Genomic DNA, 20,987 nt, shown 5'->3' on the forward strand with positions numbered 1-20,987 from the left:
CATCCCTTGCTCAACCCCTGGTCTTCTCACTCCCTGCTACCCTCTCAGGGCCTGCTTTCTTCTCACCACCTGCATTACTAACTCCATGCTTCCATCACTCCAGGACCCCGCATCCTTAATACAGAGGAGGAGGTATGCGACGGGGCAGATGAGAGGGCCGGAGGCTGGCGCTGCACTTTGCGGCAGGACAGATAGTGCCCGTCAGTCTTCCGGTGCCCTGCAGTATATGCTTCCGCTCTCACAAACATACCACCGCAGCTTTCCCCCAGTATTTCACTGGCCTCAGGACCCTGCCTGACTCTGACAGCCGCAAGCCACACAGCAGTCTCCTTAGAGTCGAATATCCTGTGCGGAGCAGTGGAGCAGAAGAGTGGGAGCCCCACTTTGACACACACACATTTTATATATATATATATATATATATATATATATATATATATATATAGACGCAGAAAGGAGGCGGCACTCAGAGCACTTATGATTGTCAAATTGTGTTGGTTATTATGCTTGACAAAGGCTATTAAAGCCGAAACGTCGCTACAAGCTTCCTGGAGCTGTGTTTTATTGATTGAATGAGACCGCAGAGTGCCATGATTCGGTTGAACTATATATATATATATATATATATATATATGTCGATGTGGGGTGGTGTGTGTACACATATAATGCGTGTGTGTGTGTGTGTATATATATATATATATATATATACTTTTGTGCAGCCCGGCACTCCCTGGAATAATACAATGTATAACCCGGGTGCCCTCCGCAGTAGAATGTAGATGTGGATAAAGAATTCAGCCCCTTTTTCATACACCTTGAAAAAGGGGCTGCGGGCCCCGAAACGTCGGAAGCATTTGTGTATTGTGATGCTCTAATACACCATTTTTGACACCATAAGTCCCGGAGTGCCACTGAATTCTTTATCTATATATATATATATACTCCTCGCTACAGTCCGGCACTCTCTCTCCACCTGGGAATCTGCTCAGGTGCCCTCCTCAAGGAGTGATTCTCCTAATACAGTCGCAGAAAGGAGGCGGCACTCAGAGTCTCAAGAACTTGGTGAAAAACCGACCCGTGTTTATTTCAACGTTTCGGGGGACGGACCCCCGTCTTCAGGAAACACACAACAAGTATATCACACAGTGTACAAACTTAAATAACTCACCCCTCAGTGAAACGCCAGCCTCCGGTGCGTAGGCGCCGCCCGCGGCTCCGGGTCCCGAACTTCCGGACACGTGACTCCCCTGTTCTCGGAAGCTACGTCACCACGTAGCCCGACGGCGCCCTGCAGCGACTGTTGGCATGGAAACATGTCAATAAATACATTGTCAACTCCTAAACAAAGTGAACATACACAGCACAACTCCGTGCAGCCCATTCACACATCGGGGCTGGACAGACATAAAACAGTGTTATTACTCAGACTATTAGTCATATATAAAATGTGATACATAGTGCCGATGTAAGACACACTGGCTATAAATATTCCAGTGTGAAACGTGATAAAAAATAAAAATAAAATACGATAAAATAAGCACTGTATCATACACTAGGTCCTGCAGGAACCTGCTACCGTTACACATGAAGCATTTTTTATAAAAATGTTAAACAGCACATAGCACCCATTGTACTGGCTCCAGACTCTATCCTATTATTGGTGTGTCACCAATCCAGTCACACATTCCGAAGTGGGGCATGATAGCCCTCTGGTGAGTACATATTACCTATATTGCTGATCTATATCTAACTCACTCCTTCTTAAAGAAAACAGCTCAACCCTAGGCTGTCATTCAAACCTCTTGGGGTAACGGTGTTTAATTTATGGATCCACCGCGATTCAAGCTGTAGCAGTTTTTTTGCCCTGTTTCCTCCCCGGGGGGATGCTGGGACTTGGTCTACAATTTTGTATCGCAGGGAAGCTAATGGATGTCGTGCATGGGCGAAATGCCGTGCCACTGGCTGTTCGCTTGCTCCCGATTGTAGTGCTGCCCGGATGGCCGATCTATGGCCGATCTATGTATCCTTGAATTGGCATTGTGTTTTTCCTACATAATAGGTACTACACGGGCAAGTCAGCACATAAACTACAAAATTAGAGCTGCATGTTAGTGGCCTTTTAATTGGGATCTTTTTTCCTGTATGGGGATGTGATATATAATTCCCTGTCAGCATATAGCTGCAGGTCGTGCATCCCAGGCACTTATAACATCCTGGCTTACGACTCAAGAAATTTGTGGCAGATGGTGTACTTGTGAACCCTGTAACGTCACTTTTCACCAGTAGATCTTTAAGGTTTGCACTACGGGTGTGACATGGCATGATTGTTTTGTGTTGTAAAGTGGGTAGACTGGGATCCGATGCCACCATCGGCCACAGCTGTTTCATTTGTTTAACCGTTCTCCGACTGGCTGTATTAAATTCGTTTATCCATGGAACCCTGTTATCGGAGGATTTAGCTGAATGGCCTTGGAGTAACTCCAATCTACTCTTAGCAGTTGCTTTCTTTCTCGCTATCTTTAACAATTTCAGAGGATATCCTCTTTGTAAAAATTTCTCTGTCATGATGTTTAATTGTGACTCCAGCTCCTCGGGTTCACTAGTAATCCTGCGAACCCTGAGGAACTGGGAGAAAGGTAAACCTCTGACTGTGGCTGGGGGATGGAAGCTGTCAAACCGCAGCAGAGTGTTGCGGTCTGTGGGTTTGGTATAGATGGATGTCTGGATCTTACCATGTTTGATCATAATTTTCACATCTAAAAAACAAATTTGTTGTTCATCCATGACTAAAGTGAGCTTCACTGGACTATCCGAGGCGTTCTGTTTATCAACAAGGGATCTCACGGCCTCTGGTTCCCCATCCCAGAACAACAGTAAATCATCAATGTACCTGTAATACAATATTACATGTGTGGAGATGGACGTGTTCGTGAAGAACAGTTGTCTCTCCACCTCCCACATGTATGCATTGGCCAGGGATGGAGCCACTGCCGACCCCATGGCACATCCGGCAATTTGTTGAAAAAACCGCCCATTGAATAAAAAATAATTCTTAGTTAACGTAAACTCCAATAACTGCACAAATAGCTTAATATCAGGCCCCTCATAGGCGGCATTATTAGAGATCAAATGCTTAACTGCCATAATGCCAGCCTGGTGGGGAATGCATGTGTATAAGCTTGTAACGTCCATGGATGCCATGGTCATCCCAGGTGGTATCCTATCTAGGGATAGCAATTTATTGAGGAGCATATTTGTATCTTTCAAATGTGAAAAGGTGGCCTGCACACACGGTTGCAAAAACGTGTCTAAAAAGATCGATATTGGTTCACATAAGGAACCCCTGGCCGATATGATCGGTCGCCCGGGAGGATTTCTAGCGTCCTTGTGAACTTTTGGGATGATGTAAAACACAGGCACCACAGGGTGTGAACAGATTAATTTGTTATAGACTTCTGATGAAATGAGTCCCTCCCCCTTGGCCTCCATTAATATGGAGTCAAGTTCGGCCTTAAAGGCCGTGGTGGGGTCACTATCCAATGCTAAATATGTATCACCATCAGATAATAGCCGATCACATTCCGTGATGTAATCTGTCGTGTTCATCACTACAATGGCACCCCCCTTATCCGCCCCCCTGATGATGATGTCCTGCCTGTCCCCAAGGGACTTGAGGGCGAGATTTTCATCTTTGGTAAGATTCTTATACATCATCGGGGCTGGTTCATCCTGTAGGGAGTCCATCATGCGTGTAAAAGTTCTAATTGAAGGATGCTGTGATACTGGATCAAATTGCGAAGGTTGTCCCTGGCCAATGCGTACATGTGGGAGGTGGAGAGACAACTGTTCTTCACGAACACGTCCATCTCCACACATGTAATATTGTATTACAGGTACATTGATGATTTACTGTTGTTCTGGGATGGGGAACCAGAGGCCGTGAGATCCCTTGTTGATAAACAGAACGCCTCGGATAGTCCAGTGAAGCTCACTTTAGTCATGGATGAACAACAAATTTGTTTTTTAGATGTGAAAATTATGATCAAACATGGTAAGATCCAGACATCCATCTATACCAAACCCACAGACCGCAACACTCTGCTGCGGTTTGACAGCTTCCATCCCCCAGCCACAGTCAGAGGTTTACCTTTCTCCCAGTTCCTCAGGGTTCGCAGGATTACTAGTGAACCCGAGGAGCTGGAGTCACAATTAAACATCATGACAGAGAAATTTTTACAAAGAGGATATCCTCTGAAATTGTTAAAGATAGCGAGAAAGAAAGCAACTGCTAAGAGTAGATTGGAGTTACTCCAAGGCCATTCAGCTAAATCCTCCGATAACAGGGTTCCATGGATAAACGAATTTAATACAGCCAGTCGGAGAACGGTTAAACAAATGAAACAGCTGTGGCCGATGGTGGCATCGGATCCCAGTCTACCCACTTTACAACACAAAACAATCATGCCATGTCACACCCGTAGTGCAAACCTTAAAGATCTACTGGTGAAAAGTGACGTTACAGGGTTCACAAGTACACCATCTGCCACAAATTTCTTGAGTCGTAAGCCAGGATGTTATAAGTGCCTGGGATGCACGACCTGCAGCTATATGCTGACAGGGAATTATATATCACATCCCCATACAGGAAAAAAGATCCCAATTAAAAGGCCACTAACATGCAGCTCTAATTTTGTAGTTTATGTGCTGACTTGCCCGTGTAGTACCTATTATGTAGGAAAAACACAATGCCAATTCAAGGAGCGGATGGCCCAACATAGATCGGCCATCCGGGCAGCACTACAATCGGGAGCAAGCGAACAGCCAGTGGCACGGCATTTCGCCCATGCACGACATCCATTAGCTTCCCTGCGATACAAAATTGTAGACCAAGTCCCAGCATCCCCCCGGGGAGGAAACAGGGCAAAAAAACTGCTACAGCTTGAATCGCGGTGGATCCATAAATTAAACACCGTTACCCCAAGAGGTTTGAATGACAGCCTAGGGTTGAGCTGTTTTCTTTAAGAAGGAGTGAGTTAGATATAGATCAGCAATATAGGTAATATGTACTCACCAGAGGGCTATCATGCCCCACTTCGGAATGTGTGACTGGATTGGTGACACACCAATAATAGGATAGAGTCTGGAGCCAGTACAATGGGTGCTATGTGCTGTTTAACATTTTTATAAAAAATGCTTCATGTGTAACGGTAGCAGGTTCCTGCAGGACCTAGTGTATGATACAGTGCTTATTTTATCGTATTTTATTTTTATTTTTTATCACGTTTCACACTGGAATATTTATAGCCAGTGTGTCTTACATCGGCACTATGTATCACATTTTATATATGACTAATAGTCTGAGTAATAACACTGTTTTATGTCTGTCCAGCCCCGATGTGTGAATGGGCTGCACGGAGTTGTGCTGTGTATGTTCACTTTGTTTAGGAGTTGACAATGTATTTATTGACATGTTTCCATGCCAACAGTCGCTGCAGGGCGCCGTCGGGCTACGTGGTGACGTAGCTTCCGAGAACAGGGGAGTCACGTGTCCGGAAGTTCGGGACCCGGAGCCGCGGGCGGCGCCTACGCACCGGAGGCTGGCGTTTCACTGAGGGGTGAGTTATTTAAGTTTGTACACTGTGTGATATACTTGTTGTGTGTTTCCTGAAGACGGGGGTCCGTCCCCCGAAACGTTGAAATAAACACGGGTCGGTTTTTCACCAAGTTCTTGAGACTCTGAGTGCCGCCTCCTTTCTGCGACTGTATTAGGAGAATCACTCCTTGAGGAGGGCACCTGAGCAGATTCCCAGGTGGAGAGAGAGTGCCGGACTGTAGCGAGGAGTATATATATATATATATAGATAAAGAATTCAGTGGCACTCCGGGACTTATGGTGTCAAAAATGGTGTATTAGAGCATCACAATACACAAATGCTTCCGACGTTTCGGGGCCCGCAGCCCCTTTTTCAAGGTGTATGAAAAAGGGGCTGAATTCTTTATCCACATCTACATTCTACTGCGGAGGGCACCCGGGTTATACATTGTATTATTCCAGGGAGTGCCGGGCTGCACAAAAGTATATATATATATATATATATATATATATATATATATACACACACACACACACACACACACACACACACATTATATGTGTACACACACCACCCCACATCGACATATATATATATATATATATATATATATATATAGTTCAACCGAATCATGGCACTCTGCGGTCTCATTCAATCAATAAAACACAGCTCCAGGAAGCTTGTAGCGACGTTTCGGCTTTAATAGCCTTTGTCAAGCATAATAACCAACACAATTTGACAATCATAAGTGCTCAAATTGTGTTGGTTATTATGCTTGACAAAGGCTATTAAAGCCGAAACGTCGCTACAAGCTTCCTGGAGCTGTGTTTTATTGATTGAATGAGACCGCAGAGTGCCATGATTCGGTTGAACTGTTCATACACTTAATGGGCACCGCGGCAGGTCATGTTGGAAGTTAGAGTGCCGGTTGGTAGCCTGTATATATATATATATATATATATACAAACAAAGAACCCAGCACTCACCAAAGTAAACTCACTTATCCTCAACAATTCAATAAATAAATGATGGGGGTTTAGTTGGTGGATTGGCCAATGCACGGAAGCCTGCATACCGATTTACACATGCACTTTTTGAAAAAGCATTTGGATTAAAATGAATTGAATTTTGCTGCTATTTATGGTGTTCTGGTCTATGTGGATGTTCTACATATCTTGATATACAATTTTTCACCGTGCACCCATCCAAGGTTGGGAAGTGTGTGCGATCCACTTCGCTTTGTGTGTGTGTATATATAAATATATATATATATATATATATATATCTATATATACACATACTATTGGTAGATTCAGTCAAATTATACAAAGTTGTTTTGACAGTACTTCACAGTAAAGATGGACCATGGCCCTCATTCTGAGTTGATCGCTAGCTGTTTTCGGTCGCAGCGCGGCGATTAGGTGAAAAAGCGGCATTTCTGCGCATGCGTACGGGCCGCAGTACACACGCACGAAGTACTTTCACACAAAACTAGGCAGTTTTACACAAGGTCGAGCGATGCTTTTCTGTTTCTCAGTTGATCGGTGAGTGATTGACAGGAAGTGGGTGTGTCTGGGTGGTAACTGGCCGTTTTCAGGGAGTGTGCTAATAAACGCAGGCATGTCAGGTAAAAACGCAGGCGTGCCTGGGGAAACGGGGGAGTGGCTGGCCGAACGCAGGGCGTGTTTGTGACGTCAAAGCAGGAACTAAACTGACTGAAGTGATCGCAAGGTAGGAGTAGGTTTTGAGCTGCTCAGAAACTGCATGAAATTTTTTTCGAGCAGTTCTGCGATCCTTTCGTTCGCACTTCTGCTAAGCTAAGATACAGTCCCAGAGGGCGGCGGCCTAGCGTGTGCACTGCTGCTAAAAGCAGCTAGCGAGCGATCAACTCGGAATGAGGGCCAATGTTAGGAGTTTTTTAAGGCAAAGAAGTGGAATATTCTGCAATGGCTGAGTCAGTCACCTGATCTCAACCCAATTTAGCATGCATTTCACTTGCTGAAGACAATACTAAAGGCAGCAAAACACATGAACAAACAACAACTGAAGTCAGCTGCAGTAAAGGTCTGTCAAAATGCAGCAAAGGAAGAAACCAAGCTTTTAGTGATGTTCTTGGTTCCCATACATCATGCGGTCACTGCCTGCAAAGGATTCTCAACAAAGTATTAAAAATGAACATTTATTTCTGATTATGTTAATTTGGCCAATTACATTTAAGTCCCTAAAAACAGGGGATTGTGTATAAAAATGGTTGCAATTCCTAAACCTTTTATACAATATTTTTGTTCCACCCCTTGAATTAAAGTCAAAAGTCTGCACTTTAATTGAATCTCAATTGTTTAATATCAAATAAATGGTGGTGGCATACAGAGCCAAAATTAGCAAAACTGTGTCAATGTCCAAATATACAGTATATGGACCAGGGGCGTTTTAAGAGAGGAGGAGGCCCGGGTGCAGCCTCCTCCGTTCGGACCCCCTCCTCTCTGCCGGCAGCGCTGAGAGTCTGAGCACTAGAGCGCTCAGACTCTACTGCGCATGAGCAGATCTCCGTAAAAATGGCCCAGCGGCCATTTTCACGGAGTTTTAACACCGCCGTGGACGTCGACGCGGGAATCCGGAGAGGTAAGTATTCAGAAAATGGGTGCAGCGTGTGCGGTGGGGGCCCCCTCTGGACTCAGCGGCCAGTGTGCACCACACACACTGCACCCATTATAGAAACGCCAGTGATATGGACCTAACTGTATATGTAACCTTATGTCTCTTTGGGGGCCTGATTCAGAGGTGTATGTGCGGCTGCGTTTTCTCACGGATATTCAAGTGCATAAATAGGCAAATGTGAGTTAAAGCATTCCCTTGTGCTCTACCATGCAACAGACTGTGCAAGCCCTGTGATGCCCACTATGCATACCTGAACACTGCTCAAGTGCGCTGGTGGATGCAATCCCTCTACCATCGATGCACTATCGTTTGCAACATAGACTCCTTGAGCAGTCTCTGCCTGGCGCACAGCTTCCCTTGTACCTTTCTTAAAACATTGCCACTGTAACTGCCATGCTGCAAACGACATCACAGCCGCATGCTGTCACTCTCATGACACCTCCTCTTTTTGAAAACACTTTAGCTTACCTTCCAGTTCCCAGTCACCACTCTGGAATACCCATGGATCGCAGAAGCCGTCTCAAGTAATGGCGACGATGTATGCAAATGCATACACCATTGCACAGTTTTTTTGTGCGCAGCATGGATTTCCTCTATGCTGTGCATGCACAGTTTGCTGATTATCTCTACTATTGTGTGTTCTCTTACCTGTGTTCATTTCTGAATCAGGCCCTGGGTTTGGTATTCAATTTCAACATTCCAAATGTGAACCATGAGAACGGGAATGATTTTTTTGCAACCATCAAACTAAGAATCCCCAAAATCGTGGTCCAGTACTTTTTTTCCAACTAGAGGTGGATATAGCAGAACTAACAGCATCCTCATTCTCATTGTCAACCATCGGTATGATGAGATAACTCTACAGCTGGTAAGTTTGGAAGTTTGACAAGTCAAGTAAAAGTACCACCACAATATCAGTTCTGCTATAACCATCTCCAGATGGAAAAAAGTACTGGACCATGATTTGGGGGATTCTTAGGTTGATGATTGCAAAAAAATATTTTTTACTTTATCTACTATTTCACCTACAAATCAAACTGCAGAATAGTAATCATGTGCCATATCTGGCATAACCATTTATCAGCGCTTGCTGTGAATTCATTAAGGAATTAAAGTTCTTAACTGTGAAGAATATATCTGATCAGCGTTCGCAAAATCTCTAATTCTCCAGGCCCACTAACTAGTATGTTGTGAGAATATCACTGTACATAGTCACACGTACACCCATAATTACACACCCTTCTGGTTCCAGAAAATACAAATGTGATATGTCTTGTGGCGCACGTCTCCTTGCAAGTAAGACATCTTACTCCACTTGCCATGATTCTCACCATTTGTGCTGAGGTGGTAAATCACCTGGCCAATGCCTCAGGGTTGGGGGTCCGATGCCCCCCGAACCAGCAGAGCTGTCATCACATACACGGGCATGCTGGGAGTTCACTGTCCCCTGTAAGTAAAAACACATAGGTTTCAAAAACGTAGTTGTAGACACTAGGGGGAAAAGATGGGGTCAAGAACAGATAGCAAAAGTGGCAGTGCATATTAAGGAAGGAGGAAAATAAATAATAAGGAAAAAGAACATAAGAAAGGAAAACTGAAGAGAAATACAATGGGGAGCAGACTTGAGAATGTGATTTACATGTCTGATCCGCAGTATGTTGCCGCTACACAGTGGGGGATCAGTACTAAATGCCGCCGGTCGGAATCCCGGCGGTCGAAATCCTGACGCCGGAATCCCGACCACACAATCCCGACGGGTGTCGAGCGGAACGCAGCCCCTTGCGGGCTCGATTCGCTCGCCACGCTGCGGGCACGGTGCCTCGCTACTCTCGGCACACTATTATATTCTCCCTCTATGGGTGTCGTGGACACCCACGGAGGGAGAATATGTCGGGATTGTGGCGGTCGGGATTCCGGCGTCTGTATTTCGACCGCCGGGATTCTGGCCGGCGGCATCTTGACCGCATCCCCACAGTGGGGCTCATTAATATACCCAAAGTCTTACAGCTCAGTTATTTCCATTACTGGGAGAATATAATGGTATAAAAGAACATACAGAGACAGATAGATAGAAAGAAAGAAAGACATAATGTATGGGATTCATACATAAACACGTGTAAGCACTAGAAGCATGTATAAATGTCTATTTTCTCAATCATCCGACAATGAGAACGTCAAAGTGAGCTAAACTCACAGACTCTGCATTTTATGCATTTTAACACAGCTATGTTTTTACATGTACTTATCTACACACACACACACACACACACACACACACACACACACACACTATATTTACTGTACATGATTTAGAAAACATATCGAGGCAACACAATTGTATACTTACATCTTCTGGCTGTGTGCAGTAAAAGCTGTCACAATGAGACAGAAATAATGGCCTTAAGGTATGTGTATAGTGTTGGAATATATATGTGTCTCTGTGAGTTTAAATTAGTGCTGTGTGTATATGCTTATTTTATTTGTTGATTGCCTGTATAGAATAAGTGTATCTGCTTGTAGAGATAGATAAACAGATTAGTGATGACCATGTACAGACAAATTTAGAATGGATTGTCAGACAAAAGGAAAACGTCCAATCACAAACACAAATGGGGGAGGAGGATGACTGAGAATGTGCAGAAATGAAAGGGGAACAGGAGAAATGAGGGTGGGGGATAGGAGGTTTGAGGGTGGGGGAATGACTGAGGGACTTAGGTTGCTGCTGTCACAGTCTGTAGGAGAGAGGGATGGAGCTTGGGAAGGGCAGGCAGGTGTAGAATAGAAAAGCGTGTCTTAATAAAAGAATATCTCAAGCGGCATCTATCACTGGATGTCTCAGGCTATAGCTGTCAGCTGATGACCGTCTCAGGATTTCTATCTCAGGTGGCAGTTGTCAATAAATGCCATTCGATGTCTCTCAGCTGATGGATGCCTCTTTAGGAACAACTGTGTTTTGCTGTCTTGTCCATGTGAAGACTCTCTCTTCTCTCTCAAGGTTACTGTTCCTTGACATATATATGTGACTCTTTCTCGGATGATGGTTGTCTCAGGCTGTCACGGACACAGCTGCTCCTGCCTTTGTTATTCCTGTGCTGATGGCAGCTGAGAGCTGTATACGCATGTGCAACTCATCCTGTGCAAGTCACATGACTACTTCAGTGAAGCAAGGAATAATGGTACTTAATATATATATACACACTCTCTCTCTCTAAATATATATTATATATATATATATATATATATATATATAGTGTACATACATACATACATACACACACACACACACACACACACACACACACACACACACACTTGTTGTGGATTTGGAAAATTTGTGTTTTTAAGGTTTTAATGCCTTTAACTGCATTATTTTTAAAGAAAATCCTATGATAGTATATATCATGATATAATTCACCACAACTAATTTATATATATTTATTTATTTATTAACAGTTTCTTATATAGCGCAGCATATTCCGTTGCGCTTTACAATTAGAGTTAATTATCTTTATTGCATTAAAAGTTATAGCCATATAAAGATAAGGAGACTTTGTTATGTAAAGAGAGTGGATTTCTTAAACTCAAAACTGACCAATAGGAGTCTTTGTTCTGAGAGCCAATCAAGTGTTGCAATGCCACAAAATGGATCCAATAAGGTGTTAGCATGAGTAAGCTCACATTTGTTTCTACCAGAATTGATAGTAAAACATATTATTTAGTTGTTTGATTATCACTAAGTTGGTCACTGTTTTTTATGAGTTTTTTTACTTTAATTTCCTGCAGTAAGCTGTGTAACTTATTTAGGATGACAAGCAAAGTAAAGAGAGTTGACTGGTCTACTAGAAAGAGATACAAAATAATTACTTTATGTGAAGAAGGTAACACAACGAAATTATAAGTAAGTGGGTACACACTAGCCGATATGTCGGCCGTCCTCTTGAACGGCCGATATAGTGCTGGTCCGTCGGCCAGTGTGTACGGTCGATATGTCTTTGAACTCCGTCGTTCACAGACATATCGCGTCGGCCCCGCAGCACAGCCGACGGCCAATATATCTACCGATATAGAGGCACGTCATTGTGTGTGTACGGGCGGTCGGCCGACCACCCGTACACATGCTGCGGCAGCCGGCGATGATTGACAGCTGAACTGGGCGGGCATGTGTACACATAACTAATGGAGGAAATTCGAAACTGTGGAATAAGTATCAACAGACTCAGTCCATTTAAAACCAAACTGGTAAAGATAAAAAAAGATCCACAACAGCATGCTGTGATAGAAGAATGAAAAACTGTGCTTGAGAGACAGAAAAAAAATCACCTCAGGCAATTCAAAATTATTTACGTGAATGTGGTATAAACATCAGTGCCAGGACTGTTAGATGCAGACTTCAGTATTGTATTTTAAATGCCAGAATTCCAAGGAAAAAGTCACTTTTATCTGTCAAACAAAGACAGAAATTATTAGAATGGGCTAAAAAGCATATTAATTAATCAGAAGAACAGTGGAATAGTGTCATCTGGAGTGACAAACCCCAAATATCCATATTTGGCAGTGATGGAATGGAATATGTCTGCAGAAGAATTGGAAAAGATTTGCAAACTGAGTGCACAACACCTACTGTGAAGAATCCAGTAACTGTTATGCTGTGGGCAGAGGCGAATTGGCCATAGGGCCTTCAGGGAAGATTCCCGGTGGGCCGACGCACCTGTGAGGCCTGTTTTATTTGAGGACATGTGGTACTTTTTATAGACATAATGGATAAGATGCAAAATAATTTGCATATATGAAAATTACTTTGCCACTTAGCCTGTGATATCAGATGATCTAGTGTATGCTCTGTCTGCCTGCTTGGCTGACATATAAGATTGAGTGAATATAGTGATTGGGATACGGTTGGTGTAATAAGCAAGAAAATATATCTTTCTAAAGAATTATATAGTTTCCTAAATTCTGAAGGTGTATCATATAATGTGCTCATAACATTTTTTTTTTAAACATTTCTTTATTGAGTCATCACAAGTAAACAAATAATTGATCTAGTACTATAAATGCCAAATGTCCTGAACAGATTTTAAGTCGTACAGCAGAACATTTGTTAACAGAAATAAAACAGTGACAATGAATAATTATGTCTTGCTAGCGATGTCCAATGTGCTCATAACATTTAATTTTATTTCTTTTTAAGTTCCCCCTAGATGCTGGACATGCCCACTATCTGGAAAGTCTTGGAGGGAGGGTGCTGCTGCCATGGCCCATGGCTAGACCTTACACCTCTGGTGCTGCCCACGTGGGGCCACTAGTACAAATTTTTCCAGGGCCGCTTTTTGTTCCCAATCCGCCCCTGGCTGTGGGGATGTATGACAGCAATGCGTGTGCGACAAATTTGTGTGATCAATGGCACTTTAAATAGCAGCAAATACATCAATGTCCCTCAGTGGGGAGGGCGGGGCAGTTGGGGGAAGCACAAACTATGCAGAGCAGTGGGTATGCAGTGGGTGAATAGACAATGTGCGCAAGCGCGCAGCATCTGTACTCAGTACAGAGAGATCCTGGGTACGCCCCCACAGTGCCAGAAATTGGAGTGCCAGAGGCCCCACCCCTATCTATAGGCCCCACTCCCTTTCTGACTTGGACGCGCTTTTGGCACGCCAAAGTCCCGACCCACTGGCCACCAATGTTGGGAGGTATGTAATTGCAGCAAAAGGCTTCCTAACAAAGGGGTGATTCACACCTGATTGCTGCTGTGCTTTTCACACAGTGGGCAATCAGCAATAGACTGCCCATGCGCATGCACCGCAATATGCGTGCGCGTCAGCAAACAACAACATTTATTGCCGGTCAGGGACAGGCTGGTGCGAAAATTCTAATCACACAGCCATTCGCATGCTGATTGACAGGAAGAGGCCATTTGTGGGTGTTAACTGACCGTCTTCTGGGAGTGTCAGAGAAAACACAGGCATTCCCAAGCGTTTTCAGGGAGGGTGTGTGACGTCATCTCCAGACCCGATCAGCCTGTTCTCATCACACTGTAGGAGTAAGTCCTGGGTTGCGCACAGACTGCACACAGTTGAAAAATCATTAAATTGTGAGTGAGGTGCAAACAGATTTCCAGCTGTCTGCTGACTGAGGGATTTTTAGCAGCTCGGCGTACACATGCGATCGCACACTTGCACGGTGAACATACACCCCCCTTGGGCGGCGACTATCTGAACGCAGGACAACAATTTTAGTAGCCTAGCGATCAGGTCTGAATCACCCCCAAAGTAAATTAATATTGGGGGTTATTCCGAGTTGATCGCTCGCTAGCAGTTTTTATGCATAGTCGCCGCCCACGGGGGATTGTATTTTCGCTTTGCAGGAGTGCGAACGCCTGTGCAGCAGAACGCCTGCAAACACATTTTGTGCAAAACAAGACCAGCCCTGTAGTTACTTATCCTGGGCGATGATTGCTGCAACAAGTGACACGGTAATGACGTCAGATACCCGCCCAGCAAACGCCTGGCCACACCTGCGTTTTTCCAAACACTCCCAGAAAACGGTCAGTTGACACCCATAAACGCCCTCTTCCTGTCAATCTCCTTGCGTTCGGCTGTGCGATTGGAATTGTTGATAGAACCAGTGCAAAACCACAAAGGACTTCGTACCCGTACGACACACGTGCGCATTTCGGTGCATATGCATGCGCAGATTAGCCATTTTTTTTAATGAGCGCTACGCAGCGAACAACGGATGGTAGCGATCAACTCGGAATGACCCCCACTGTGCGAAACTAAGAAATGTACTTTCCCACAGTTCAGTACGTATAACTGTTTTCAAAAGTTAAAATTGTGTTATAAAGTTCATTGTATTATGGGGGTCATTCCGAGTTGATCGCTAGCTGAAAATGTTCGCTGTGCAGTGATGAAGCAAAAAAACGGCACTTCTGCGCATGCGGCGCAATGCGCACGCGTGACTTACTTTCACAATGGCCGATGCAGTTTTACACAAGGTCTAGCGAAGCTTTTCAGTCGCACTGCTGGCCACAGAGTGATTGACATGAAGTGGGCGTTTCTGGGTGTCAACTGACCGTTTTCAGTGAGTGTTTGTGAAAACACAGGCATGCCAGGAAAAACGCAGGCGTGGTTGGGAGAACGCAGGGCGTGTTTGTGACGTTAAATCCGGAACTGAACAGTCTGAACTCATCGCAAGCTAGAAGTAGGTCTGGAGCTACTCTGAAACTGCACAAATTTTTTTTTTAGCCGCTCTGCGATCCTTTCGTTCGCACTTCTGCTAAGCTAAAATACACTCCCATAGGGAGGTGGCTTAGCGTCTGCACGACTGCTAAAAACTGCTAGCAAGCGATCAACTCGGAATGACCCCCTATGTTCTAAATTAAATTGTAATGATGTATGCTTTTTGGTAGAATTCTAAAATATATTCGTGCTAAAAGCTGTTAAACTTAAAAAATGCACATTTTCAAAAAGGTTTCCACAATTTTGGCCACCACTACTGTATATATATAGATTGTAAGCTTGCGAGCAGGGCCTTCTTACCTCTATGACTGTCTGTTTTTACCCAATTTTGTTCCATTACTGTTGTTCTAATTGTAAAGCGCAACGGAATATGCTGCGCTATATAAGTATTTCCCTGGTCAAAACTTTCCTGTAGAGCAGGGATGGGGAACCTTTGGCCCTCCAGCTGTTGTTGAACTGTACATCCCAGCATGCCCTGCAACAGTTTTAGAATGGCCAAATAGCAAAACTGTAGCAAGGCATGCTGCTATGTGTAGTTCAACAATAGCTGGAGGACCAAAGGTTTCCCATCCCTGCTGTAGAGGGTTAAAGAAAAGCCGTCCAGCCTCAGAGAAAGTGCTATGCAGCCAGGTAAAAGAACCCCGGATAGGGGCTCTGAGGTATGTTTGAGGGAGAGAAGAGTCGGCTCTCAACCACACGGCTCTGGTCCAGGTTTTCAGACCTTCCCAGCCACAGCTGGGAATTGGTCTAATTGTACTGGCAGGTATTTAAACCTTGCTAAGTTTACTGCTCAACACACTGGTGCCAATAAGCGGCCAGTGAGCAGGGAATGTTTCTTCTAATGCTAGGGACTTGGACCATCAGTGCCTGGAGGCACTGATAGAGGGTGTAGTATGGTATGCCGGCGGCCTCCTGGCGACCAGCATACCGGCGCAGGGAGCCCGACCGCCGGCATACCGACAGCGTGGCAAGCGCAAATGAGCTCCTTGTGGGCTCGCTGCGCTCGCCACGCTGCGGGCACGGTGTCGTGCTACGCGCGCCACGCTGTTTTATTCTCCCTCCAGGGGGGTTGTGGACCCCCACAAGGGAGAAATAGTGTCGGTATGTCAGCTGTCGGTATTCCGGCGCCAGTATACTGTGCGCCGGGATCCCGACAGTCGGCAACCTGAAGACCACCCCTGATAGACCATGCTTACAGTCTGCAGATTGGAAAATGTGTTTCTTTTGTTTGGTGTGGTTTGTTTGCTGCCTGTATGCCATTAAATACTCGCACAAACTCTGTATGCTAACTGGTGTGTCCTGACTATATTTATTTATCTATCTATCTATCTATCTATCTATCTATCTATCTATCTATCTATCTATCTACCTAGATAGATAAATAGATATTTGAAGTTGTTTAGCTATTATCATGAGTGGCAGGAGCACACTGAGTGATTTGATGGCGAATCCCTAAGATAGGTAGATGTAAGTATAGAACAGCTTCTATTTCCACATTGTTATTGTTGTTATTATTATAATTATTATTATTATTATTATTATCCTTTATTTATATTACAGAGTACATAAACAAAATAATCAAAACAGGAAAACAGTGACTTATGCTGGGTACACACTAATAGATATATCTGCAGATCAGTTGATCTGCAGATATATCTCTGGACGGACCGGGCAGTGGGTTGAGCATACAAGTACAGGGCAGGTACAGGGTAAATAAATATAGCTACACCAGCAGACGACACTAACATAATTAGCAGGTTAGCAGAAAACTGTGGGATTTGGTGCAGTTGAAGGCAATTTAAGTAAGCAAAGGATAAGCACATGAGGGTTAAGGACCCTGCTCGTGAGAGCTTACATTCTAAAGGGGAGGGGCAGACAGACAGGGTTGACACAGATGGGGTACATAGAGAACGTGGAACAGAGGGTTAGGATGAGATTAGGCTGGTTTTGGTAAAGAAGTGGGTCTTCAGAGTCCATTTGAAGTTTTGTAGAGAAGTGGAGAGTCTGAGGGGGAGAGGTAGAGAATTCCAGAAAAAGGGAGCAGCACTTGAGAAATCTTGAAAGTAGGAGTGGGACAAAGTAATCAGTAGGCAAAAGTGGCGGCGTGCTTTAGCAGAGCGAAGAGGACGGGTGGGAGTAAAGAATGAGATAAGGTCAGAGATGTAAATGGGAGAAGAGTGGGTGAGGGCTTTTTAAGTGAGTGTGAGAAGTTTAAATTGGATTCTGAAAGGAAAGGGAAGCCAATGAAAGGATTTTAGGAAAGGGGAGGGGGAAGTAGTGCATATGGTGAGGAAGATGAGTCGGGCTGCAGTGTTGAGGACAGATTGGAGTGGAGAGAGGCGTTTGTCAGGGATGCCAATTAGGAGGAGATTACAGTAGTCTAGCCTGGAAATGACCAGTGAGTGGATAATGGTCATAGTAGCATCCTGGATGAGAAAGGGTCTGATCCTGGAAAAAATTTTGAGATGAAAAAGGCAGGTTTGTGAGAGGTGCTGAATGTGTAGTTTAAAGGAGAAGGAGGAGTCAAGGATTACTCCAAGACAGCGCACTTGGGGGCTAGAGGCGATAGTAGTGCCATCAATAGAAAATTTAATTGTGGGATGTGATGTTGTGCGGAAGGGTGGGAAGATGATCAGCTCAGTCTTAAATATGTTAAGTTTAGGAAAGCACTGGGACATCCAAGAAGATATAGCAGAGACAGCTGGAGATATGAGTGAGGAAAGCAGGGAAGAGATCAGGGGAGGAAAGGTAGATTTGAGTATCATCAGCATAGAGATGGTATTGGAAGTTAAAAGAGCTAATGAGTTCACATAAAAAGGATGTATAGAGAGAGAAAAGGAGAGGACCAAGAACAGAACCTTGGGGGACACCTACAGTTAGTGGAAGTGGGGGGGAGGTGGAGTCATGAGAGGAAACAGAGAAGGAATGCTTAGAGAGGTAGGAGTATAGCCAGGAGAGGGCAGTATCATGCAGACCAATGGAGTGAAGGATTTGCAGAAGGAGGGGGTGGTCCACAGTGTCAAAAGCAGCAGAGAGGTCAAGAAGAATAAGCACAAGTAGTGGCCCTTAGATTTGGCATCATGGAGGTCATTGCAGACTATTGTGAGGGCAATTTCAGTGTAGTGGAGAGAATGGAAGCCAGACTGGAAAGGGTCAAGCAGTAAGTGGGAGGAAAGAAAGGCATATTGTAGACACGCACAAGGAGTTTGGAGGCAAAAGGGAGGAGAGAGATAGGTCGGTAGTTGGAGAGGGTGTTTGGATCAAGGGTAGTTTTTTTTTAAGAATAGGGGAGACAAGTGCATGCTTGAAGGCAGAGGGGAAAGTGCCTGATGAGAGGGAGAGATTGGGAAGGTGGGCAAGATAGGAACAGGCAGAAGGAGAGAGGTAGCGGAGGAGGCGAGAGGGAATAGGTTCAAGTGGGGAGGTGGTGTGGGGAGAGGAACAGATGGGGGCCATGACTTCCTCATCGGGTACGTGGGAGAAAGGTGACAGAGTTGGTGAGAGGGATGAAGAAGGGTGGTAATGGATAGGAGGTGGCTGATTGCTGATGGTCTGTGGGATATGATGTCCTGGCGTATAGAGTCAATCTTGGATGTGAAATAAGTGGCAAAGTCAAAAGCAGACCGTAAGGAGGGGAGACGAGGTGGGGGTGGGCAGAGGAGGTAGTTGAGAGTGGCAAAGAGGTGCAGGGGGTTGGAAGACTGGAAGGAGATGAGATTCTTGAAGTATGACTGTTTAGCGAGGGAAAGGGCAGCACTGTAGGATGAGAGAATACATGTAAAATTGAGGAAGTTTGCCTTAGAGTGTGATTTCCTCCACTGTCGCTCAGTGTGTGAGCATTTTTGAAGCTGTCTGGTGCATTTGGTGTGCTAGGGTTGAGGTTGTAATCTGCGAGGGTGAATAGTTGGTGGAGTGACAGAGTCAGGAGCAGAAGTCAGAGATGCATTGTATAGAGATGTGGCTTTTAGGGCATGAGAGAGAGAGAATAGGAGAAAGAAGTGAGTAAAACCGGGAGGATAGGGATGTGGTGTCAATAGCCTCAATGTTACGCTTAGTGATGGTAGCCTTGGGAGGTAGAGATGGGGAAGCAGAGAGAGATAAGTTAAAAGAAAGCAGGTGGTGGTCAGAGAGGGGAAAAGGGGAGTTGGAGAAATCAAATATCACAACGGTGAGTGAAGACCAGATCCAGTGAGCTCCCATTCACATGGGAGGGTGAAGAGGTCCACTGGGAGAGACTAAGTGAAGAGGTGAGGTTAAGGAGTTTAGAGGCAGGGGATTTAGGGGGTCATTCCGAGTTGTTCGCTCGTTGCCGATTTTCGCTATATTGCGATTAGTCGCTTACTGCGCATGCGCAAGGTTCGCAGAGCGATTTTTCATCGTTCTGGTGGTCGTACTGTGATTGACAGGAAGTGGGTGTTTCTGGGCGGAAACTGGACGTTTTCTGGGCGTGTGCGAAAAAACGCTGGCGCTGGCGTTTCTGGGAAAAACGCAGGAATGTCTGAAGAAACGGGGGAGTGTCTGGGCGAATGCTGGGTGTGTTTGTGACGTCAAACCAGGAACGAAACTGACTGAACTGATCGCAATGGCTGAGTAAGTCTGGAGCTACTCAGAAACTGCTAAGAAATTTCTATTCGCAATTCTGCTAAGCTAAGATACACTCCCAGAGGGCGGCGGCTTAGCGTGTGCAATGCTGCTAAAAGCAGCTAGCGAGCGAACAACTCGGAATGAGGGCCTTAGTGGGGATATCAATAGGGATGTTGAAATTGCCTAGAATAATGCAGGGAATGTAAGAAGAGAGGAAGTGAGGAAGCCAGGAAGCAAAGTTGTCGAGGTATTTGGAGGAAATACCAGGGGGACGGTAAATGACAGCAACTCGAAGATTAGAAGGTTGGTAGATGCATGTAGCATGGACCTCAAATGTAGAGAATGTGAGGGACAGTTCTGGAGGTATGAGTTGGTAGGAGTAGCTAGAGCAGACCTGGGCAAAGTATGGCCCGCGGGCCACATACGGCCCTTTGGCAATCCCTGTCCAGCCCGCGTATTTATTCCAGTCACACGGCTCTCCCCCCTTAATCTCACACACACAGCACCCGCGGCTCTTCGCTTCCTGCACCACACACTGTGCTGTATCGCTAGCTCACAAAGACCCTGCGATGCAGCTTAACAATTGAGGCCCAGTGACTGCCCGTGAGTTGCAAGCTACAGAGCCGCAGTGCACGGGCAGTCACTGCCGGCGGTCCCCACCCCCTGGGTCCCTAGCAACCAGCGCCTGATGACGTGTTTCCCGTGGGAGATGGCTTTGCCCTGTCACTTCCTGCTTAATCTTCGGGGTGCTTTAGAGATCTCGTCAGACCGGCATCCAGGGTGAGTCTTGCAGCAATGGGACAGCAACCCGCCATACAGTGCACATTAGAAGCCAATAGCAGAAAAAAATGACATTAAAAAGTAGGTTTGTGCTTTTATTATATATTGAGCATAATTAAATTCAAGTTATCATTGG

At 45.0% G+C, this 20,987-nt stretch overlaps 1 protein-coding gene across 2 annotated transcripts in view; it reads right to left on the reverse strand.

Annotated features, from left to right (window-relative positions):
• PARP6 (poly(ADP-ribose) polymerase family member 6) overlaps nt 1–11,361 on the reverse strand; it is a 135,684-nt gene extending 124,323 nt beyond the window's left edge. For both annotated transcript variants that reach the window (XM_063926490.1, XM_063926489.1), the window contains exons 1-2: nt 10,600–11,361; nt 9,584–9,699 (exon numbers count right to left, since the gene is read on the reverse strand). In XM_063926490.1, the coding sequence (XP_063782560.1) occupies nt 9,584–9,586 (3 nt within the window). In that variant the 5' untranslated portion in view covers nt 9,587–9,699; nt 10,600–11,361. The remainder of the gene's footprint in view (nt 1–9,583; nt 9,700–10,599) is intronic.
• Between the last annotated feature and the right edge of the window lie 9,626 nt (nt 11,362–20,987).

The sequence above is a fragment of the Pseudophryne corroboree genome, chromosome 6, assembly GCF_028390025.1.
Source record: "Pseudophryne corroboree isolate aPseCor3 chromosome 6, aPseCor3.hap2, whole genome shotgun sequence".
NCBI classification, from domain to species: Eukaryota; Metazoa; Chordata; class Amphibia; order Anura; family Myobatrachidae; genus Pseudophryne; species Pseudophryne corroboree.